Raw genomic sequence first — 26,029 nt, 5'->3', positions numbered from 1 at the left:
TGGTTTTCATTTAAGATGTTATAATTTTCAACAAAATCCCTAAGTCTGTCGTTAAGAATTGACGTGAAAACTTTCCCTAGACATGACAAAAGTGTAATCGGCCTATAATTTTTTGCGTCTTATTTACTCCCCTTGTTTTTGAAAATAGGTATTACATTTCCAATAAGCCAAGCATCAGACAGGATTCCCGTATCAAATACAATATTAAATAAATGTACATAAATATCAACCATACAATCAAGAGAAGAAGCAATATATTCATTAATAACTTCACCCGGAGATTTATTATTTTTAGTTTTTTTTACAGCTTTCAAAATTTCATCCCGGGTTATTTGACAATTCAAATTGTCATTTACTGTATCAGAACTTACATCGTTTTCTATCAAAAACTCATTTTCGAACTTATTTTTGTTTAAGTCCTTGAAAAAATCAAATAAGTTTTGCAGTGAAATATTGCTTTTCTCTCTTTTTCTACCTCTATTAAACAATTTCCAAAATTCTTTTGGATTTTTTGTTTTTATTTCCTTCATCTTTTTACTCATTTCTGTATTATGATTCTTAATATTTACATCCATAACTTTTTTTTATATAATTCACTTTGTCTAAGTCGTTCTTTAAAAATATTCAACCCATAATGTTTGTATAACCTCTTAGATTTTCTAAATTCTCGTTGCGCTTTTTTACAATCTTTATTGTACCAGTCTTTACTAAACTGGTTCTTTGAGCACTTAAACATAGTTTTATTAAATGTCGAAGTTCCGAATGTTGCCTTGGCAGATTCGGTTAAAGTATCACAAATATCAGTAACAATGTTATTCATATCATATTTAGTAACATTTTTTACATCATTTACATATGCAGACAATCTATTACATATATCATCAACTTTATTTCTATCTATATTGTTCTTATACTCATTACATTTTTCATTTTTCCATTTATTTACTCTTTCGTCACCACAACAAAATGTTTCTGTTAACAATTTGTCTTTTATTTCATTATTTGTATACAATTGAAGAGACAAAGGAGAGTGTACATCTGAAAATAGTTTACAAAAATTTAACACTTCAAGTTTACAAATGTTGTATAGAAAATGAGTAGAACTCAACGCATAGTCAATAACGCTAGAATTTCTACTAGTTGGACTACCTGTTTTGTTTTCTTCCAGTCTACCGTTAAGAATAAACATTCTGTTATTTTTACAAAAATCAATAAATTTTCTTCCATACCCATTTACTACAGTATCTATACTATTTCTCAGCCTCGGTATACCAAGTTCATCTAAAACATCAACATCACTTTATTCATTATAATCTGTGAAATTATTTTCAAAAGAACTATCTTTATCAATGTTATAAAAATCAGACAAATTTCCCGTGCGACTATTAAAATCGCCAAGCATAGTAATATAGTTTGTTTTACTACAAACATTTTGTAACTCAAATTCAATTTCAGTAAATGCATCTTCTGATGTTTATGAAGTATTTATCGGTGGGATATATATAATTCCCAAAATAGCATCATTTGGTAAATCTAAAACTTGTTTGTCTATACTAAACCAAAGTACAAATTGGCAGTCTGACTGAATATATCTAATATACTTGTCTAAATATTTTTTAAAACCCAAAGCAATACCACCAGATTTGTGATTTGCTAGCTTCTTTCTGTTTTTATAATGAAAAATAAAATTATCACAATCTATTTCGTCTACATCATCTACTTTCGTTTCTGTTAAACATACAATGTCATGGTTATCTAATAATGACTTAAATTCAGGATACAAAAGTTTTGTTTTTATACCACATACATTTAATGAAAGGATTTCAATAGTTTTATTGTGAACATCAATATCTTTATTTACAGGTAATGAACAAGAGTGAAGGTCGCTAGTTTGTTAACACTGGTCATTTCTAACGGTACTGTTTAATCCTCCACGGTATTCCTAGTTCTGTCCTTTTCGGGGTCCTCTACGGGGTTGTGGATTTTTCGGCTGGGTGAATTCTTTGGGTCGAGCACCTTGGTCTTTTGGTGGATGACGTGAACGCGTCTGTCTTTCGTCTGTATCCATAACGTGTGTGTTGTTTTTCGGTAAAAACTCATTCCCGTCAATGAATAGTCGGTCTCTCTTAAAGAAAGCCTTTTTCTTTTGTCGGCGTGCTTCTTGAAAGTGGGGCCACAGAGCCTTCCTGCGCTCGTTTATTTCCTTTGGAAACTGTTCGTTTATGCCGTATTTCGTATCTTTAAGTTCACGAGCGGCTTTTCGTACTAGTTCTCTCTGTTTGTAATTCACAAATCTACACACTATAGGTTTAGTAATAAACTTAATTGACCCGTCAGGATGTTTTTCGGTGTACTCCTTTCCAAACCGATGAGCCCTATGAAACTCTGGTAAGGTTGACATTTTCAATTCAGTTGTCATAAAATTTTTAATGATTTTTTCAGTGTCATCTGACAGTTCATTTTTGTCGTGCATTGGGATACCTGTAAAGACTAAATTTTCCCGCATCGCCCTAGTTTGTAGATCTAGTTGTTTTTCGTTGAGGTCGTCGAAATCTTTTTGAAGTTTAGCAATAGTATCGATTGCTTCTTCGTTTTCAGAGCGTATCGCAGTCAGGTTTTTTTTTACTTCTCGGACATCCTTTTTGTTATTTTCAAATTCTGAATTAATAAAGTTCAAACCTTTTTCAACCTCGTCGACTCGCTTATTGATACTCTCGACACTTTTGACCATACTGTTTACTGTTTTATCAAATTTTGTCAATATTTGATATTTTCTCACATATCATGTCTACTTTTTGGGTTAGCATATCAAGTTTCCCTCCGTTATCTTCAAAAGTTGGATTCATAGTCGAGTGCATCATTGGCTGCATGTAAGTATTGTGAGGGGTACCAGGAAAAAAGCCTAGGGTTGATGATGTTGGTGAGGCTTGTAAGAAGTTTGGATTCTGTATGTTAGTGAATTGCTGATATTGTCTATTTTGTTCAACCATTGGAGATTCGCAAACAGGAGTACTTGGTATTGACATGTTTGAGACAGATTTAATTGGATTGTCAGTAGATCTAAGACTCTTACTTTTGTTTTTGTTTACACTATTACTATCAGTGTGAGTACTGTTCGATTTCCGTTTATTTGGTTTCTCACCACTTGTGTTCTGTCCATTTGATTTCTGCCTTTTCCTTTTTGGTTTATCACTTTTCTTTGGATTCATAAAGACTGTCTATTAAATTTCCAACAGAATAAACTTAAAAGTTTTGTCAAAACCACACATAAACACATCATAATCCATTTTGAAATTCAAATTTTGAAGAGCGAAAAAATAGTCGACATTTTATTTCACACATGCGCAAGATTTGACAGATTTGAATGGAAAAAACTTAACTGATATAATAGAAAAAAGAAACTGCTTTCATGGAGGTTATAGACGAATACCATACCTATTGAAAAAAAGAAAGCCATCAACAAACCAGCACCATTCATGAATCAAACTTTACGAAGGGAAATATATAAAATAAAAAAGAAGGGCATACAACATCCTGGTACTTTTTATAACAAATTTTAAAAATAAAACAAATTGGGAATGCTACAGAAAACAAAGAAATTTAGTTAATAAAATTAAAAAGAAATCCATCAGAAACTATTTCATGAAAAGATGCTTAGGAGGACCTAACAGCAAAGATGTTTGGCCAACAATCATGCCTTTCCTAACAAACAAAGGTTCACATTTTTCAAAAGACCTAATCCTTTGTGAAGAAAATAAGATAATTAACAATCAAAATGAAGTAGCTGAATTATTTAATATTTTTTTTATAAATGTTGCCAAAGATATCGGCTCAATAAATACTGTAATAGATGAACATCATTCAAGTATCAAAATTATAAAAGAAAAGAAACCAGAAAAAGAAATTTCAGCCCAGTAGATCCAGAGTTTGTTAAAAAAAAAAATCAATAAAATTAACATCAAAAAGGCAACAGGAAAAGATGGAATATCTTCAAAAATACTAAAATTATCCGAATCTGAAATATCCAATCCAATTTCTAAAATAATAAATAAATCATTTGAATCAGATGTTTTCCCAGATAAATTAAAAGAAGCACAAGTAATTATACCCCTGCATAAAAAAAAATCAAACACTCTTGATAAAGAACTATAGACCTGTAAGTATATTGCCCATGATTTCAAAAAAAATTGAGAGGTCTATGTTGAATATTTTAATTCATTTTTCCTCATTTTTCTGTCAGCTTTTCGAAAAGGATATGGATGCCAAACCGCTTTATTAAAAATAATTGAAGATTGGAAAAAGGCTTTAGATCAGAATAAATATGTAGCAGCTATATTAATGGACTTGTCCAAGGCTTTTGACTACCTACCTACCCATGACCTCCTCCTACTAAAATTAAAATCTTATGGTGTTTCCGCCTCATCTCTTAAACTTTTGGAAAGCTATTTAACTAATAGAAAACAGTGTGTTAAAGTAGGTACTAATTCAAGCTATTGGCAAACAATGTTGAAAGGGGTGCCACAAGGGTCAATATTAGGGCCAACATTATTTAATATTTTTTTAAATGACATTTTCTATTTTATTCACAGTCAGGATCCTACTTCGTCAAAATTATCTCCTCATCACGCCAGTTCATTTTCACAATCGTAAAAATGGAAGCCATTGTAGCGATGACGCGCTACCAATTTTGCTCTTGGAAACCGATAAATTTATCCACACTGCACCAATATCAACTAGCTAATGAGCATCAGTTAATGATCTTGTCTGCATTGATTCAACTTAAAACTATTGTCTGATCGGTTGTCAGGTGGAATTTTTGAAAAATCATAAACATTTAAAAAAAATCTAATTAAATATTTCGTGGAAGGGCAGACTAGATTTTTTTAGTGGTTGAAGACTATAAACCCTAGTTATCACACACACAAAATCAGAATTTTTCGAAGATATGCATTTTCATCATCCAACTTGTAAGACTGTCGTCAAAAGTAAAAACACAATAATACCGAACTCCGAGGAAAATTCAAAAAGGAAAATCCAAAATCAAAAGGCAAAATCAAAAATCCAAACACATCAAACGAATGGATAACAACTGTCATATTCCTGACTTGGTACAGGCATTTTCTAATGTAGAAAATGGTGGATTGAACCTGGTTTTATAGCTAGCTAAACCTCTCACTTGTATGACAGTCGCATCAAATTCCATTACATTGTCAACGATGTATGAACAAAACAAACATACTCAAAGAGTAAAAATGTCAAAAATAGGGGTACAGCAGTCAATATTGTGTTGTCATCTTAATATTACTATAAAAACAACGAATGTAACGAAGAATCACAAAAAGGCATACATTAAATTTAACATACTCATTTTGCTTTTCTTGTACCACTTAATTTATGTATATAAAGTCTACCCGTAAAGGAAAGAATGTTTTCACTGCTGGTGTAAAAATGCGCGTTTGAAATTCGTACAGGTAGACATAAAAAATAATTTTGTCGTTAAAAGTATGAACAAAACAAACATACTTGCAACACTATAAAAACAACAAATGTAAACAAAGAAGCACAAAAAGGCATACATCAAATTTAATATACTCATTTTGCTTTTCTTATACCACTTAATTTATCTATATAAAGTCTACCCGGAAAGAATAGAAGGTTTTCATTGCTGGTGTAAAATTGCGCGTTTGAAATTCGCACAGGTAGACATAAAAATATTTTTGTCGTTCAAAGTATGGAGGTTTACATACATGCATAGTCACGTAAAGTTGATATAACAAACAACAGACTCAACAGTAAATGTAATAATATTAAATAAATAAGGTGTGGTTCAAAGTATGACGGGATACATACGTACAGTATCACGTCAAATGTATAAAATAAAAAAACAGACTTAAGGGTCATGTGGACCCTATGGCTAAAATGGCCGTATTTTCACCTCAAAATTTTCTCTGAGTACAGGCAAACTTGTGCATCTGGAAAAGTTTTAAGGCATAGCATGCCCTAGATAAATAAAATTCAAATGCATTGTATGATTTAGAAAATTCATAACTTAACTGGATTTTGACGTACACTTTTTTTCGTCTCTGCAGAAGATGACAAAATTAACAAACACTTGAGTTTACCTTGATATGGTCCACTCAGGTACACAGTTTAAATAACCAATTATTGTCCATCTAATGTCCATGTCAATAAAAAATGCTCACTTTAAATTTTACCTGTGGGGAAGTTCTCAAACCTGTTTCCCAACTTAGTTTATTTTGGCACCTTTTGGAGAAGAGAAAAAAAGTGCACGGCAAAATCCTAGTAAGTTTTTATTTTTCTAAAACATAAAACATACTTAAAATTAATTTATCTAGGGAATGCTATGCTTGATTTTTTTTTACAGATGCGCAGGTTTGTCCGTACTCAGAGTAAACTTTTGATGTGAAAATACGGCCATATTAGCCATAGGGTCCACATGAACCTTAACAGAAATTTAAAGTATTTTATTGAATGAAATAATTTTATCATTCATAGTATGTCAAAATACATAAGTAAGAGTAATTTAAGTAAATAAAATAATTTTGTCGTTCAAAGCATGATGTTTTTATATAACCACAGAGTCAATTCAAAAGAATATCTCAAAAATTTACAAGCAATATTAATTTCAGTAAAAAAAATAGCTATTCGAACACACCTTCCCTGTTTTTGTGACTCATTAGATAGGTATTTCACTTGACCCATATATTTCACCTTTTAGTACTGTTATTTTTTGGTGTTATAAAGTCAACTTGTAGCTTTAATATATAAAAATAATAGAATCTGAAGCGAGACGATGTATGAAATATTCTTACTTTGAACGATATCAAGACAAAATACTCATCTCAAACACGCCCTAACATAAAAAGGTGCACTCGATTTTCTCTTTTCGATACAATTGTTACCTATTTTTAATTTTTTTTTTCTTCGGTCACATAATGGAAGGGCAGACACGAAAATTACTGAACTAATAGATTGATATCTTTTCCGTCCGTGGTATTTTTTTTCCAAAAAATCGGAGGTTATGCATTTTTGTCATCCAACTTGAAAGATACCCATGTCGACGACTTGCTATCTAATTGTTCTGCTTAACTATGGACTAGATAAATTGAAAACTTATGCAAATAGTGTTTTTGAAATAAAACACCTCATAATTGAGAAGAAAATTGCAGTTTTGTTTGTTTCTATTAACTTTTAAAAAAAATTGTCACAATAGTAAACAATACAGTAAACATTTATCGCCTTCTCTAATAGAGAGCTTCGATTCTTTTGTTCCATTTCAACCTAGTGTCCGACTGTTCATAAAGGTGAACTCTATAATTATGTAGATGACAACACCCTTTCATACGCAGATAACGATTTAGATAAATTAATTAAAACTTTAGAAAATAAAAGTAAAATTTTGATAAACTGGTTCTCAATAAATAAAATGAAAGCAAGTTTAGAAAAATTTCAGGCCATTTTTTTTTTTTTTTTTATCATTACAGAAAAATTTCAGGCAATAGCTTTTGGTAAAACAACTAAGGACAAAAACCTAAAATCTAAATTAGAAGGTAATGAAATAGAGTGTGAAGATAGCGTTAAACTTTTAGGTGTAACAATAGATTTGAAACTAAATTTCAAGGAACATGTCTCTATAATATGTAAAAAAGCATCCAAACAATTAAATGTATTAATAGGTAAACACCTGACTAAACTCGGAAAATTAACAATTTATTATTCTTTCATAATGTCCAACTTTAATTACTGCCCACTAGTTTGGCACTTTTGTGGGGAGGTAAATACAAAAAAGATAGAGAAAATTCAAGAGAGAGCACTAAGGTTTATCTATGAAGACCATTCAGCAAGTTATGAAGATCTACTCTGCAAATCAAAATTACCATCTTTAAAAGTAAGAAGAATGCAATCTTTGGCGATTGAAGTTTTCAAAATTATAAATAAAGATTGTCCTGTTTATTTCCATGATTTGATTCACTTAAAGGAAAACACTTACTCTTTCAGATACCAGAATACAGCATATCTACCACATGTAAAAACAACTGCATATGGCCTACAATCTTTCAGGTATGCAGGTGCTAGGCTTTGGAATGAGCTGCCAGATGAGCTTCGTAAGCAATCATCTTTAAATCAATTCAAGAACTTGATAAATTCTTGGTCTGGTAGCTCATGCCAATGCTTTGCCTGTAAAACCAGTTAATCTCTGCTTATTATTTTTTGTTTTGTTGCTTTATTTTCAGCATGGCAAATTTATTTTGTTATCTTTACTATAGTGCTTCTGCTGCTTTTGTGCTAATTTTAGAAACTTAATGTGCTTTTTATATGCTTTTTATGTGCAAACCATTTCATTTGTGCTTTTGTGTTTTTATCTCATAATTGCATGTATCAGTATGTGTTAAACTTGTAAGATGCTTAAATAACTTTTGTGCTGCATGTTTATATACTGATTGAACTCTTGCTTTATATGTTTAATATTGTGTGCATGACTCGATATGTATGTTTTGTTTTATTTGATGTTATGTTGGTTTTAAAAGCTCTTCAGAGTTTAGTTTTGTAATTGCTTGCTTATACCGACTCTAAATAAAGCTTTATGTCTTATGTCTAGCAGGAGACGTTAAACATGTTGCCACGCGGTTTCGCTTCTTTACAGTCACTCCATGCTATACCCTCAATTTTGTGTTTGTTCCTTCTTGTGCGACTTGCGAGCCTAGAACATCAGTTAACTACTTTCACCTCAATCTAACATATAAAAGTTTTGTGTAAATTCAAGGTGTTGTCGACTTTACCAAAACATGTTTTACCAAACTCTACAATTACACGCCATGACAGGATGCAACAAGCCAAACATTCTTATCGCAAATGATATAGTATGTCTTGGTAAGATCAACATCGTCTTTTCTAAATAGATTCAAGTTTTAATTTCCCATTTTGTACACAAAATGTTGATAATTCTGGCGGTTTCCGTTGTTTATTTAGCTGTTTTTGCGATAAATTCATTAGGCATATTTTTTTTTCCTGTAAATTATTTATTTTTCACATAAATACGTAATACATTAAACTTGATTACACATAAATCTTTTATAGTGACTCATAAGTCATTTTTTCAGCTGGATTTTGAATGTTGTTTGTTTGTATATGAATATTGTGTGAATGCCTTGTTTCAATCAATATGGTGACACTAAAATAAACAATTTTATTCTTTATTCTATGGTCTTTTTTAGACATTTCCCTTTAAAGTCTAAAAGTTTACATCAACTCTAAAAAAAATCCAGAAAGAATATATCAATAAACCCCTAATACAAATTGTAATTGCAACCATTTTTTTGGCGTATAGGCGCTAAGTAATATAGTATTAGTTACTGGCTTTACATATGTCCCTGTTATAGATTTAATGTTAGCTTATTGGGCACGAGTCTCGTAGAGTCGAGGGCCACAGCTGATCGATAATCTTTAACAGGCCCAAAACAGCAAAAGCCAGTTCGTAATACTTTTATTTAATGATTTTAGTTCTTTTGATAAAAAAATAAACTAAGAAGATTTAAGAAATATACCGTGAATAAGACATAGAATTTCACATCTGAACATTTCACAGTTGTCAACCTTGTCAGATGTAATTTCCGATTTCTCGTCCAAGTACTTGATATTACAATTCATTTTATTTAGCTATAGCTGGGGAGAATAAATAAGATGGCTTTTACTATTCTTACTCTTGGATCGTCTGTGTTTTGATGATTGATCAACGGAAATGAAACAATGCCAATAACCGAAAGTCGTACTCGAAAAGGCTGTGAAATACTTCTGGTTCAAAACGTCAATACGTTACAAAGCACTGAACATTATTTAAGCTTTTTTTATGATTTTAAGTTAAAAAAAAAATTACTTATCTTTTTATGCAAAACGATACGTCCAAGTAAAGTAAGGCGTAAGCAAATTGAAACCGGAAGTGAGCGTTCCGTATAAGCTCATAGTCCAAGACGACTTTTCCGTATTGACCCCGGCTGCTCGAATAGCAATATTACCTCTTAATTTATATCGACAGGGCAATGTTATGGGTATTTCTCATGCATATTTTTCCTAGTATTAGGGTTTATTTGCTCATTTCATTCAATGGTTAATCGGATGTTGTTCTATTCTCATAGATTATTTAAATATACATTTTTTTCCTGAAATTTTATAAATATGAACTGTTAATTCAACCTTATTTGTTAAATTGCATTAAATTGGTCGATATTTCCCCCAATACCAAAAATAACATCCACTGCATCTATATTTTTCAAGCTATATCCGCATTTGAATAGGAAGTTTTTGAAATGCAATACAAATATTTTTACTGTATACTCATTCCAAAAGATATGCAATAAGTTTTCTTTTGTTACTTTTTACATGTATGACAGTCGCATACAATTTCCTTACATTGGCAACGATTTGTGAATAAGGTGGGGGAAATTAATAATATCAAAATTAAAGTCGTCTCGTTTGTCATAGATTCTGGTACCGAGATGACCGTGTATATCAAATTTGTAAGATAAGTCTAAAAATGAGACAGAGGAAGCCGTTTCTTAGTTGTTTTGTTTGTTTAATTTCTTGTTCTGGAGGATATATTGATGGAAGGCAATTACAAACGTTTGGATTGTTAATGGAAAGAACATCATCAATATATAACTTTCAAACCAAATCAACAACTAAAAATACAATAACAATATCAAATTCTATAACATTAATGTAAACTAGTAGTTGAGATAACGTTTAAATTCCCGAAATAGATTCATAATTTTGGAATGATGACAACAGAACATAAAAGAACCATAAGCCGATGAGAAATAGTCCACATGCTATCTTTGGACCTGTTGGACCACCAAGTTCTGCATTTCCAAAGATACCAGTAAAACGTCGCACAATTAAAAGCCCTAATGTTACTACAGCACAAATAGAATATATTATTACACTGAATACCAAACTACTTGATTGTACTTCAAAGTTTTTGCCCTGAAAAGAAAAAGATGTTCATAATATAAATCATGACGAAGGTATGTCATACATATATACATATGTTGTTTCAAGTAAAACTTACGCGCGTCTGGCGGATTAAAAATTATAAACCTTGTACCTATGATAAATATTAACTAGTATATGAAAATTTTGTTTCTTTAGTGGTGTTTCATGGAAATTCAATCACTAACTTTGGTAAATCTAAAGCATTCCATTATATTTAATGCAGAAAGAGTTATGCACTTTTATGTTCTGTTGTGTGTACTATTGTTTGTCTGTTCGTTTTTTTTCGTTTTTAGTCATGGCGTTGTCAGTTTATTTTCGATTTATGAGTTTGACTGTCTCTCTTGTATCGTTCGTCCCTCTTTTAAACATATTACATTTGTTATTTACTTTTTGAATTCAGAAGTTTCACTTAGAAAAGTATGACAATATATGAATACCTGTGCTGCCCAATAAACTGCTGCAATCGTCCAAGAAACACCAAGACCCATAAAAACATTGACTGCAATACTTCCAGTCACATTTCCTACTGCATTGTCAGCCGATCGTTCTAATGTTGCAGCTGCTCTACTGGCAAATAAATCAGGTAAGCTAGTTCCCAAAGCAACGAACGTGATTGCTGTGACTTCCGGTTTCAAACCAATTAGGCATCCAAATATGTTTGCTAAATCTCCAATTATCGCATTTAATATTCCAATAGCTATTAAAGCGCAAAAAAAGCATAGCCATCCCCCTAGAATACTTGCCGGTGGAATTAAAGAGAATATAACCTGAAAAATAGTTTCAGTATCCTGAAAACTGCATAGGTATGCATTTTTGTACTTCTACTTAAAAAAAAACAAACTTAGAGATTGTAAAAAATATCAATTTGGGGTAAATATGTAGTTCGTTTACATATTGCCTTTTATAGTTTATGTGACTTTATAAATGAGGCCGTTAGTTTTCTCGTTTGAATTGTTTTACATTGTCTTATCGGGGCCTTTTATAACTGACTGTGCGGTATGAGCTTTGCTCATTGTTGAAGGCCGTACGGTGACCTATAGTTGTTAATGTTTGTGTCATTTTGGTCTTTTGTGGATAGTTGTCTCATTGGCAATCATACCACATCTTTTTTTTTTTTTTATATTAGTCTACCTTTTGATGGAAAAGTTAGAATTATAAATCGTTTATATATTTATACAAGTTTTTACCTTCCAACCAAACGTAAAGAAATGCAAGATATAATCTTTAAAGGTTGCATTTTCCACGTTTCCACCATTGACATTCATGGCATCATGGAATTGTTTACCCCATGATGTATATGACATTCTGAGTGAGTCCAGGTTAGCATTTGTTAGATCAGTAACTCTGGCAACGAATCCTTTAAATTCTGTAACGAATATGTTAGGAGTTATCATTTTTTTTATTATTTTATTAGCAATTCTTGGATCAGAAAGATTATCCTTCAACCTATCTAAATAAGCAAAATTAATAAGATTAATGTAAATCAAAGCAAATTAGTATACATCTTGGAACAATGATATGGTAAGGTATATAATGAAACAAATTTCAGTGAACAAATAAAGGCAACAGTAGTATACCGATGTTCGAAACTCATGAATCGATTGAGGAAAAAACAAATCCGCGTTACAAACTAAAACTGAGGGAAACGCATCAAATATAAGAGGAGAACACAAAGCATGTTGAACATTGTGGATTATTTCTTTAAATCGGATAGAGACACAATTAATATCAAAAATTGATCTTCTCAAATAAAGATAAAATAATGGATGAATTTGGTAACAAATATACAATCTCTTAAAAAAGAGTAATTTAGGTTTTTCAATAAAATTACAACACAGGATATTTGGATACAAAATTACAGACAGCAAGTATTACCGAATAAAGTTTTTGATTACAACTATTAGTTTTTCAATATATAAGTCGTACTATGAATCTGAGCAGAAAACAAAAAAAAACATAGACGTCTACAGAATGTTTTTTAATGAATACACCAAGAGAGTAGATGCCAATATTACCGGACATAAGACAATAAGTTCAATGTTACTTTCAATTAAAAAACCCCATAATCAATGAATATTAAGTTTTGTAAACAAAATGTATGAAAATTAATTTAATCAGTAGTCATTGTAGTGGATTGTAACAGGGTACGTCAAGAGAAGCTTGGAATCTTAATGGTTTATGTAACAAGCAATATTAGATGAATACAATTATTATGTAGTTAAAAAAAGATAATGGATGAACGTGGGAACTCATACCATCATGCTTTGGGTTTTTTTTGTACTTCTTTACTCAAGTAAAGGTTATATAATTTAAATGATAATTTTCATCTGCTTTGTCATTATCAAGGACGTACCAGTCGATATTTTATCGAACTTTAAATAGTAATATATTTTCCTTCCAACTGATAGCATTTTTTGAGATCCTTACCGTCATCATTCACAATTGTAACAACACATCTGGTTTTTCGTTTGTCCATTTCACAATTGCCTTCCACTCCAGTTAATCTAACTTCAAAGTTTTCGTCCTTTTCAAATTCCTAAAATATTCATTCATTTCAATGTCACTTAAAAAATAGGTCGTTTTTATCACATTTTGTTTTGTTTTGTTTTCTTTTTTCTTTCTCTAATTACATAACATAACGTCTGTTAAATATACAAATACCAAATCTTTAACGTACCATGTCATCATGGATACAGATCTCAATCATTTTGGAAACTTCTCCCTTTTCAAACACAATTTCCTGCTTTTGATCAACGCTGTAATCATGACCCTTGACGGCTACTAAATCTTTGGTTTCATATTTCACGGTGACCTTGCCCTTGCAACCTCCTTCTCGTTCTACTGGGACTAGGGCCGTACCAACACTCTCTTTGAATACAAAGGCTGGCTTCGGGAATCTTATATGGTCCCTAACTTGAAAAAAAATATCATACATTATTACCTGTGGTCTGTCTTAAAAAAGACATATTTCATTTCGTTTGAAATTAGGGTTTACCCGTTTCCTATTTATAGGATATATGTATATAGATGGGAACTAGTATAAAAAGTTTTGCGCCAGTACTACTATTAAGTATAAAGTTTGATATGAGGTGCAAAATGCACGAAAAAAGTTTGCATGTTTTTACGGGTGGGGTTCCGTCGAATTGAAGTGAGTCACGTTAGTCTAAATCAGTTGCTGCTACATTTATTACATGTATTTATATGTGTCTGAATTGGTGAAAATATACAATTTAATATTATTAAAGACATGTTACTGCTAACAACTAATCCTATATCCTAAGTTTTTAATGTTAATAACTAATTGAATTTTGAGTAGAACTATAATAGATTTGAACGTGCAGAGAGAGTGAGAATTTAACATTAATTTGATACAAGATTGTAAGGCAAAAACTAGTGTTAGGCCTGTTGTTTGTTAGATCAGAGATTAAATCATCAATGTATTTAAAAAAAAAATCACGCGGTATACATATCTAGTCGGAACAGGTTACAAAATCTACCGTTGAAAAACCTGCTATACCAGAATTTTCATTCATTACATTAGCTTATAAAAATTAGCAGTTTACCAAACAAAAAAGGGATAAAGCATTCTAATCACGAAGCGTGAATATTCTCAAAACAGACCAATCGGAAAGCTAACCCCATTTCTAAAAGCAACAAAGGAAGTCATGTGACTTCCATATTTGGGCATTTTTTTGGTAATTTATTCTTCAACTGAAACAACCCTGTTTCCTCAAAAAAATAATTTCAAATGAAATCAAAGCATGCTGTACATTACAAATGCCAATTGTATATACTTTTCAGAAGTTCTCACATAAAAATTGTGTCACTAAACGTATTGAATTACAATTAGAAGTCTTCAAACCATCGATCTTCACTCGGCGCGTCAAGCTTTTTCAACATATCAGGATTGAGTTCAATAGCGTAACAGCTACGTAGCTGCTATAAATATCTAGGTAACACCTATTATATAGCTACACGATCAATAGTCAAAATCTACGTAGCAGTTCGTAGCCGCTACGATATTGAACGCAACCCAATTCAAATTTCTTTGTTAACTTCTCGGGAACGTATGTTGAATTTAAATTATGTGCTGAGGCTTTTTATGAACTAGCCCGTGTCACATTTGGACAACTTGATACGCTGTTTTACGCAAATGTGCCACTTGAAGTCCCAGATATAAATAAATAAATTTTACTAAATATAATTTGATACTAAAGACATATCATATGTATTTTTTTTTTAGAGAAATACATTTTATCACTTTTCAGACTCAGTTAAAAAGGTCCTCTGACCCCGTGCCATAATATTATCATTCCAAGAGTAACTTGTATTGGTAAATATGTTTACTGTTGTAACCAAATTATATCAACACAGAAATAAATGTCTTGGACATTAATACAAGAGGTAGCCAAAATATGCATGAATACTGGATCTAATGATCAATGACAAGTATTCCTTTTCATTAATTTACTGATACCTGCATGGTCCTATCCTTTTCATTTATATTTAATAGAGGTAATAATCAAAGTAATATCAATTGAAATTCTTCATTATTCAAAATAAGAGGAAAGGAGAAGGTCCGGTAAGGACCGATTTTGGCCTCAAATTTCAGGTTCATCTGACGAAAGATGTTGACCTAAGTCATTAAAACGCTCCGATTCAAGCTCAAATATGAAAAAATCTACCAAATATGCTGAAAAATGCTACTTTTAAGAAGGATTTTGTCAGAAATGAAAGTGGCCGCATCCGTGTTCATCCTCAACCTTTATATATGTTACGTATTATCATCAAATACAACTTACATTTAAATATTTTAGATGAACACGAATGCGGCCCACTTTCGTTTTACACTGAAACTGTCTAAAATTTAACCAAAATGATATAATTGTAAAGATTTCAGTAATTTAGCATGACTTAATGGTACTAGTACTCGATATATGTATATCGTATTGTTAAAACAGCCCATATTTATGTAGCAGAAGCATTCTACTGTCCAATAAATAATTAAATGTATACATTTTAACAATTTTGTAAAACTGCTATATTTTGGGGCCAAAAAGTGGTCTTATTGGACCTACTCCTTTGTTTGCAATCCTTGTACGATTACACTAAATATGACAATGAATACATTTCGTGACGTCTCATTGATTCCATGCAAGTTCTAATGAATGGACTCAAGTTATAATTAAAAAAAAGTATTGTAAACCAATAAATCCTCATTTTTATAGTTATAATCATAAACTTGTAAATAAATAATAACAAAAAAGACTCGGTCGCATATTTTTCTTCTTCTATTTAAAAAACAAATAATTGTTATGCATATTTCAATTATTAAAGTATTTCAAAGCAGTTTCTGAGTACTTTCGCAGAATTCCTTTATCACAAAAAAATGATATTTCATTATCAATGAATGAGTTTTTTTAAGTCATCTTTAGGTTGTGCACAGACAGTATAACCTAATATTTGGTTAACGTCAAACATTTCACTTGATTTTGTTTTAGATGCATACTATTAATTTTTTATATGATATTGCATAATCTTTGTTCATCTAAAAAATGAACAGGCAATTTCGCATAATTTTTAAACGTAATTGTTAAAAGACCGCCAATTTAAGTATAATTTTTCTTTAGTAATAAGACACATGCTTAAAGAATCGAAAGAAACGTATTTCTGACCTCAAACATGCCAAAAAAAGTAAGAAACTGAAAAAGGAAAAAAATCCTAATTGCCGCCAGATTATTTTTTAGGATGGCGGGTTTAAATGCCAGTCTCATTGTTGTCTCACAGTCGGAAACCAGGTTGAAATAGAACAAAAGAATCGAAGCTCTTTGTTAGAGAAGGCGATAAAAGTATACTGTATTGTTTACTATAGTGACAAAATTTTTAAAAGTTAATAGAAACAAACAAAATTGCATCTTCTTCTCAATTACGAGGTGTTTTATTTTAAAATTTTTGCATAAGTTTTCAATTTATCAAGTTCACAGTTAAGGTTTATGTACCCTTCTGTAGCCATTTTTGTACGAATTTTTCAAACCTCAATTGTATCAAAACTACAGATATAATGAATAAAAGAGATAGGCCATTTAGTACATATTCCAAGGGGAAACTTGATACAAAGCAGTATTTTTTACGGTTTCAATGCATTTGATAGAAAAAGAGGACTTTATGGCAAATAAATCAAGATTTTTATAGAAAATCCACAGCCTTTAATACAGAGATTTTTGTTATAAAATTTGAAACATAAATTACTCACTTGATTTTCTATGATGTGCTAGTGTTTATTTTTTACAAAAAGTTCTAAGCAACCTATAAATTCCAAAACACCTCATGCTGAGTCACTAAAGTCTAGCGCACCCTAAAAGGTGTACTTGATTTTGGCCATATTTATATTTGTTTTAACCAATAACTACATTTATAAACTTGTTTTAAGGAAATCAATGCTAGCACTGCATGCAATAATTCTATATCTATCAGTCATCAAAGGGCCTAAAATGAGATAACAAGGATAAAGGCTGTGGATTTTCTATAAAAATCTTGATTTATTTGCCACAAAGTCCTCTTTTTCTATTAAATGCAATTGAACAGTAAAAAATAAAGCTTTGCATCAAGTTTCTTCTTGGAATATGTACAAAATGGCCTATCTCTATTATTCATTATATCTGTAGTTTTGATACAATTAAAGTTTGAAAAGTTCGTACAAAAATGGCTACAGAAGGGTACATAAACCTTAAGCAGAACAGTTGGATATCAAGTCGACGACATGGGTATCTTTCAAGTTGGATGACCAAAATGCATAACCTCCGATTTTTTGGAAAAAATTACCACGGACGGTAAACATATCAATCTATTAGTTCAGTAATTTTCGTGTCTGCCCTTCCATTATGTGACTTAAGAAAAAAATCCAAAAAAATGGGTAACAATTGTATCAAAAAGAGAAAATCGAGTGCACCTTTTTATGTTAGGGCGTGTTTGAGTTGAGTATTATGTCTTGATATCGTACAAAGTAAGAATATTTTATACATCGTATCGCTTCAGATTCTATCATTTTTATATATTAAAGCTACAGGTTGACGTTATAACATAAAAAAATCACAGTACTAAAAGGTGAAATATATGGGTCAAATGAAATACCTATCTAATAAGTCACAAAAACAGAGAAGGTGTGTTCGAATAGCTACTTTTTTACTGAGAGTACTTGACGACAGTCTTTCAAGTTGGATGATGAAAATGCATATCTGCGAGAAAAAAAATTGTTTGTGATAACTAGTGTTTATAGTCTTCATACACTAAAAAAATCTAGTCTGCCCTTCCACGAAATATTTAATTAGATTTTTTTTTAAATGTTTATGATTTTCGAAAATTCCACCTGACAACCGATCAGACAATAGTTTTAAGTTGCAGACAAGATTATTAACTGATGCTCATTAGCTAGTTGATACATTTGTCTGTAAAAATATAACTGACATATAAGGATCGTAATGGTGCATTGTGGATAAATTTAACGGTTAACAAGAGCAAAATTGGTAGCGCGTCAGCCCCACAATGGCTTCCGTTTCTACGATTGTGAAAATGAACTGGCGTAATGGGGAGATAATTTTGACGAAGTAGGATCTTGACTGCTCAAGAAGATAACAACAACAGTAGTTTCTAAGGACTTGCTATCCGACTGAAACGTTTCGTTCTTTTTGCTGCATTATCAATAAAAAAAACCCATTAAAATCGCCTTCATGACAGCTGTAATTGTTGGTGTTTTAAAACTTTCTTTTGAATAATAAACACACGCTTGTCCAGTATTTCGAAGTTCTTTATTAAGAATACAATCATCCCTAATTCGATATCATAATTACATATATATTACTTTTATACTTACTATCATCATTCAATACTATTATCTGAGTTATAGCCCTTCTCCCTACAACACCAGGTTCATACGGATCGATTGAAATCTTGGCAAAGAAAACTTCATCTTCCTCCCAAATATCATCATCTACTATGTCGATTTCAATATAATTCATCGTTTCTCCTGGTTCGAAGACCAACGATTGTTTGAACTCGATGTAATCCTCTTTGGCAACGGCTGTTCCATCGAAAGTTTCAACCCTTGAAACGAATTGATATTGATTATTTGAAACTGTTCATTTTCTCTATTTCTATATTGCATATCAGCAAAATCATATATGCGACTATCATTTTATATTTTAAACAAAGTCTGTAAATGAACCAAATCTACAACTTAAAACAATTATGTCCAAATTCGGTGCACATATCATATACGAATAAAAAAAAAATCATATTCAAATATAATGATATCAGAACAGTACCTGTATCTAACTCTTCTGTTAGTATTGCCATGTCGAGCTATACCGATCTTTACTCGTTTATCACATTCCAGAATAGAGGTTGAAGGAGCAGTAAATTCTATGATAGACTTTTCCCTACCTTGACTTAGTTCTGTCAAAGAAACTTGGGAACCCATCTCATCACAAGCTACCAAGGTTCTAAGAAGCTGAAAAGTAAATTCATACACATTTATATTATGCTTTGAGTGAGATTTGTTTCTTTTTTTTCTTTTCTGCTGTTGGTTTGTTGTTGTTGTCAATAGTATTTTCATCATAGCGCAAAGTACGAACAGACAAATACGACCCATGCCATAAGTCTGTCCATTTGATGTCTACCGTTGCTCTAAGACACTGCTGTTGTAAGCAATTGACGTCAACCAATCATTGTTTTCGTATTATTTTTTTTTATCGTGAAGCCTATATTAGCTTATGGATTGTTGTTGTTTACATCCTTTTTATTTGGTTGTCATTCTTATTGACAATCACACCACAATTCCTTATTGAAATACAAGTTAAAACGTTTCAATATGTTAAGTATTAATAAATATAGACTTAAATTTAGGCCTGGTTTCTTCTTTAATTAATGCCGCAGTTTATCTATCAAATTGTAAGAAATGAAAACATATTGTGTCCCGGAGCAGCATATCAAAACAATACCTCTTCTGTCCTTTCATTCATTTGTGGAGTAAGTTTTGCACCCCCGGTAAGAGATCTAATGGCGTTGATTCGGTACCATCCTCTGCTGTGTTCTTTGTTTTCTTCCATCAGTTTTGCCGTGAGCAAAGCAATATCTTTGTCTTTCACGGCGTTCTTGTTATGCAATCTCTAAAAAATGTCAAGACAAAATAATTGAATAAATCATTTCGGTTACTTCCTATTTCAACAATGAAACTGATAACGAAGAGACATTGAAGAACTGGGGCAATTTCTTTCTTTGTAAGAACTGGGACAATTTCTCTCTTTGAAATAACTGGGAGAATATCTCACTATAGAAGATCTGGAACAATTGTCTAGATTTAATATTGATGACACTGTTTAGTATTATTAACTTGCTATAGTTGTCTATTGTCAAAGACCATATGTATAACCGTAGATATTAAGCATGCATGTTGCTGTCTCATTAGAGTATGCTCTTCATCACCTTTAATGCATACATATCTTTTATATTTGCTGGTGAATTAAATCCATTATTCTACAGTGATATTCAAAATTGTCCATACTTAATTTCAATCGATCCCCTATTGCAGTGACCGTGAGACCCATAACTAATGAAATAGACAAATATTGCTGGAACAACTTGTTACCACTGACGCAACAGGTTCAAAATTGGAAAGATATCTGCAATGTAAGTCCAAACCCAATTGTCATGTCATTATTTCCGAGGTCAAAACCATAACACTTTTAAATACTATCGTGACATAAATACGTACTCTAAGCACTTCCTGTATAATTTGTCTGTCAGCTTTCTGTTTCTCCAATAAACTTAGTTCTTCTCCTACAAATGAAAAAAAATACATATTTTTAAACAACATCAAACTTTTGATATTTTAATATTGGTGTTCCATGCTTAACCAAGTTATAACAAGCATTCATTTGGATTGTGATATGGAGATTCACTGCTAGCGGTTTTATTTCCAATTGAAATAATTTAACTTGATATCTCCATTACATGACAATATAGCATGAATTATAAATTATATATTTAGTTGTATATACAACACTGATCCTAATTAAGATCTTTATTTTGTCATCAGTTGAACTCTATTGCAAACTTTAAATTTTAAAAAAAGTGCAGTTCTTTAATGTTTTTTTTTTTAAAGGTCGGGAGTATTTTAAGTGGAGGGATTAAAACAGAAACTGAACTTGTTTCAAACGTTAGGATACCAAAATGAACTTTTCTGAAATGTCGTCTTCTGTTGATATCAGGAGTACATGAAAATTACACCACAGTTCAAGTTTTCCAATTCGACATCGAATGATTCATGTGACAAAGAGCACTTGTGTTTCAATGATACTTATGCACTTCTTATTTCTACGAACCACTTATCTGCAGAACCATAGCTAATTCGTCTTTGTGATATTTTTGACAATTTAAGACCATAACACCTGTCTGAAAAATTATCTTGAAAGTATATCCAACGGTAGTCAAGTATTGTGGTTAAATTGTGAAAATGTGATATATGATCGTGAAGAAGTCTTTTCGAAAGAACGAAAGAAACTACATATGCAAGGGCAATTACTAATCTAATTTAAAAAATTATACCGACAAATTTCTTCTGTACACGAAACACGCGTAAAAATTAAAATTCAATCCTTGCATCTATGATGAGTTTATTAAACAAATAAATAAAATAGTTTGTCAAAATGGTTCAACGTTATGATCAGTGTACGAGAGAAAAAATCAGTGCTCTTCGACATTTCTATGAAATTAGTAATGTCACGAAAGAAACAAGTATTTTTCATAACTCAAATGACTAAATAACTAAAATTTCATTCTATGTTGATGACTTATATGGTTCGTAAAGATACTTCGTGTTAGAACATTTGCACAACCTGAAGCTTTTACCCCCTAAAATTATTAACTATGCATTCGCATTCTGGTATCGAACAAAAGTTTTTAAACCTTGAAATCGATCATTTTTTTACAACCTAATATTTTTATCGTGAAACACAAGACACGAAAAGACTCACGTAGGACGTTTGTCCTTGTTTACCTGTAACACTTAATGATGGTTATATTTCAAAAACTTAGAACGTTTGCACTTTAAACCTGTACAAAACTGAATACGCTTTATACCTATCATAGTGTACCTGTAGTCTTTATAAACTTTATTAAAGTCATGGAAAGTCGTTCACGTGGTCATTGAAGTCAGATAGCAAAATAAAATAAAAAATCGCAGAAAAAAAAAGATTCAAAGGTTAAAAACTTTTGTTTTACTGTACTAACTGACACAACAAAGGTTCAGTTTTATTTATATTAATATACATTTAAATATGGGAATTATTAGTATAAAAAATGTATTTGTCAAATGGACTTGTCTCGAACTTAATGTGTTTTCACAAACAGTACTGCCTATTTTCTTTATCTCATTGCAATTTTATTCAGAAAGTAAATAATTTTAACAGACAATTTTGTTATCGGATTTTTCATAGAATGTAATCAAACCATATTCCAATCGCAATGATTGACAATTCTTACACGATCTATTTTCTGTATATAACGAATGATTGCCATGAAAAATGTATAAATTAAATCTTTTTTAACAGAGACTTAATGACTAGTACCATTTAAAACCCTGTTGATGAAATATTCACAGTATACAGACAAGAGGTTCAAAGGGAAGTATGGCATTGAAGACTTCCAAAATCTTTTCAATGAAATTGATATTCATTCATTCTTAACTCCAACTGCGTGATTGTTTTAGCTATGCAACATTTATTATACCGAACTTATTTAAAGATATAATGAACTGGGGTATAAGGCTACTCTGAATTCCTTGAGAAGAAACATTTGATTCAGTGTCTGAATAGAAAGTGAACACTTGGTTAATTCCATTAGAAATGTAGAGGAGATATAGATTAGATATGACATTTAGTTTCAAAAAGGATTTTGTGCTCACATAAGGTAATCGAAAAAAAAGTAAATACAATGTTTGTCCGAGGAATCCCCCTCCCCTTAGCAACAACCTCATAATATTTGGGTTTTTTATACCACAACAAAAACGCACTCGAACAGCTAAAGATAAAAGAATATAAAGACTGCAATCCAGTTCTGATTCAATAAATTCAAATGACATTTTTATCTAACTGGAAAAGATATATTAAGACTGTGATATTAAGAAATTACATAGTGAATTGTATTTCCCTCCAATGTATTGAACCAGTGGCTTTATATACAAATCAACAAGAACTTCTTAGGACGAAACAGTAAGCAATATCCTTTAGTTTTGCTTTCCGCTACATAGATGATGTTCTCTCCCTAAATTTGGTGACTATGTTGAACGCATTTCTCCCATCGAACTAGAGATAAAGGATACAACAGATACAGTTTAGTCAATCGCATATCTTGACCGTCTATGAATTGGCGATTATGGTCGATTGAAAAACTTTTCGACAAAAGAGTTATTTCAGCTTCCCAATTGTGAACTTTACATTTCTAAGTAGCAACATTCTAGCAGCGTCTGCATACGGACAATATATCTCCCAATTGATACGATATTCACGGGCTTGTATTTATTATCACATTTTTTTGGATAGAGGTTTGCTGCTCACAATGTATTTCAAATCTAAGAGTTCCAAATCGTAAAGTTGAAATCATCCCGTCGTGAATTTTACAGACGCCATCACGAGTTGGTTGACCTTTATGGGATATCCGTTTCAAAAAAGATATCGGATATATTCCTAGTGCCGTAACTACAATCCCGTTCCCTTCAAAAGAATGTCACCTGCTGAAATATATTATTTACCTACTTTGTTAAAACATGAACAACACGACGGGTGCCACATGTGGAGCAGGTTCTGTTTACCCTTCCGGAGCACCTGCGATCATCCCCATTTATTGGTGGGTTTCGTTTTGTTTGGTCTGTATTTTACTATGTTGTGTTTTGTGTCCCTTTTTTGTGTTTGTCTTTTTGTTATTATTTGGCCATGACGTTGTCAGTTTATTTTTTATCTATGCGTTTGAATGTCCCTCTGGTTTCTTTCGCCTCTATTTTATGTTAACTATATTAATACACTAGTGTGAGGGAATTGTCCAAATATGCGTTTCATCATTAACATTTTAATGGAATTATTCAGATTCTAAATTTTGCTTTCATTCTATTTTAAAGGTAGATCGTTCGTCGAAAATTGCAAGACAAGAATGCTAACATGTTTTTAAAAAAATGGTATGTCTTATACCTCTGGGGAAACACATTTTGTGATGTGCAATTTTTCGTTTCAGGGGACCCAATGTTCTTGCCTTGGTTCTTTCTTATGTTGTACTTTTATATTGGTATTCCTTCAAAAGTTAAACTTTTATATTTGATGGGATGGTTGACCTAAACAGAATGTACTCAAGCTAGTATCTTGAAGCGTCTGACAGACCACTTTAAAATGTGTTACAACCATTTGCTGGAGACATAGAAAAAAACAGGGTAAATCAAAAGTCCAATTAATCAAATATCACCATGACCAAACATATATAAGGATAATAGACAAACAGCAATAACAAAACATATCGAAGATGACTTAGATTGGGCAGCACGAACCTAATCAAAAAGAATGTTGGAATGAAGGTTATTAAATAACAAGCAGGAAATATCACATGCTTATTTGGGCCGAGAACGTATGATATGACAATTAATCATTATCAATATGAAAAATGAAGATGTGGTATGATTGCCAATGTGACAAAACTGACAACTCTCCACAAGAAACCAAAATGACACAGAAATTAACAACTATAGGTCACCTTACTGCCTTCAACAATTAGCAAAGCCCACACCGCATAACTATATCAAAATATTTCGTTCAAAACCTCTCGTTTTCGAGGTGAGCAGGAGAGCACTGGATGTTCTTATAGGAGCGACTAATATTGGTATCTCTGAATGGCAACTGTAACAAATGTATTTGAAAAAATCGGAACAACAACCCAATGTGAGCAATACAAACTAATGAATATAAAGCTCTTATTCTCGAAAACTGTTCCGATATTCAATACAGATATTTTATATGCGCATGCACAACTCATGTGAATATCCAACTATCAGATAGCTTATTTAACATTAGATTTAAACATCACTTACCCATTTCAAGACCAGAATCCTGTACACTTCCTCTCCCAAAGAAGTCTTTATCTACCATGTATGCAACCAATACCATCAACGGAAAAAACAAAAACGTTACAACTGCCTCCCATACATCAACATAATCGGGTGTGATGGCAACTAATATGATCAAAAGCCATAAATAGGCAACTACTGAGAAAACGCCTGTCACTAGGAAAACTTTGAACTTTTTTATTCTTTTTGTTTCTCCTGCAGATATTGACAAAATGCACACGCCAGTTATGCACATTAAATTAAAAGCTGCTGAACCAACAATTGTTCCTGGTCCTAGCGCACCGGCTTTAAAATCATTAAACATAACTTCTATAATTGACAATAAAATTTCTGGTGTACTACATCCTAATGACATGCAGACCAAATTCGCAACAGTACCGTTCCACATTTTAATTTCAACAGACGTGTAGCCAGTTTCTGATTCAGGATCGGGGATTTTAACTTGCTTGGTTTTTCCAGTTATTATATCGATTGCCTGCATAAGATAGTCTGCAATGATTGATACTCCCATAAAGCTCCACAATAATCCCAAAAAGTAGATTGTCGCCCTTGCCTCCTTTGGCCATGTATACTCGTTTACAAAGGGCATTAACAATCCTTTGTCTGAACAGAGGTACTCCTCTCTACATGCTGTACAATTCGGCATACTGGACACCTTAAAGAGAATATAACGGTAAAAGAAATATTTTCGATACTTTTAAATAACCAAAAAATTATTCAGTGCTATGCTGTATTTATATAACAAGGGGTACAATCAAAATCACGTGATGGATATACACACACCGGAAGTAACAGTCGAGCAGACCGCTTGAAAAGTAAGTAGTCGTATTTACTTGTTTATATCAATAAAATTTAATA

At 31.7% G+C, this 26,029-nt stretch overlaps 2 protein-coding genes across 2 annotated transcripts; both read right to left on the bottom strand.

Annotated features, from left to right (window-relative positions):
• Positions 1–1,942: 1,942 nt before the first annotated feature.
• LOC134726543 (uncharacterized) lies at positions 1,943–2,731 on the bottom strand. The gene has a single exon (XM_063590949.1). It carries the CDS (start codon positions 2,729–2,731, stop codon positions 1,943–1,945), a length of 789 nt encoding a protein of 262 aa, XP_063447019.1.
• A 6,840-nt stretch (positions 2,732–9,571) lies between these two features.
• LOC134726542 (sodium/calcium exchanger 2-like) lies at positions 9,572–25,817 on the bottom strand. The gene is made up of 10 exons (XM_063590948.1): positions 25,136–25,817; positions 20,780–20,844; positions 20,007–20,174; positions 19,332–19,516; positions 18,881–19,110; positions 13,688–13,923; positions 13,438–13,546; positions 12,198–12,376; positions 11,448–11,777; positions 9,572–11,001 (listed from the first exon to the last, which is right to left on the bottom strand). Exons 1-10 carry the CDS (start codon positions 25,815–25,817, stop codon positions 10,762–10,764), a joined length of 2,424 nt encoding a protein of 807 aa, XP_063447018.1. The 3' UTR covers positions 9,572–10,761.
• Between the last annotated feature and the right edge of the window lie 212 nt (positions 25,818–26,029).

This window comes from Mytilus trossulus, chromosome 7, assembly GCF_036588685.1.
Source record: "Mytilus trossulus isolate FHL-02 chromosome 7, PNRI_Mtr1.1.1.hap1, whole genome shotgun sequence".
NCBI classification, from domain to species: domain Eukaryota; kingdom Metazoa; phylum Mollusca; class Bivalvia; order Mytilida; family Mytilidae; genus Mytilus; species Mytilus trossulus.
Note: the sequence above shows the minus strand (reverse complement) of the source record. Positions and strands in the feature narration are given on the sequence as shown.

Coding starts and splice junctions, on each gene's coding strand:
- LOC134726542 (XM_063590948.1), bottom strand. CDS start 25,817: ATGCCGAATTGTACAGCATGTAGAGAGGAGTACCTCTGTTCAGACAAA. Junction 11,778..12,197: donor TCTTTACGTTTGGTTGGAAG/GTAAAAACTTGT, acceptor ACTATTTTTCAG/GTTATATTCTCTTTAATTCC. Junction 11,002..11,447: donor CAGTTTATTGGGCAGCACAG/GTATTCATATAT, acceptor TTTTCTTTTCAG/GGCAAAAACTTTGAAGTACA.
- LOC134726543 (XM_063590949.1), bottom strand. CDS start 2,731: ATGGTCAAAAGTGTCGAGAGTATCAATAAGCGAGTCGACGAGGTTGAA.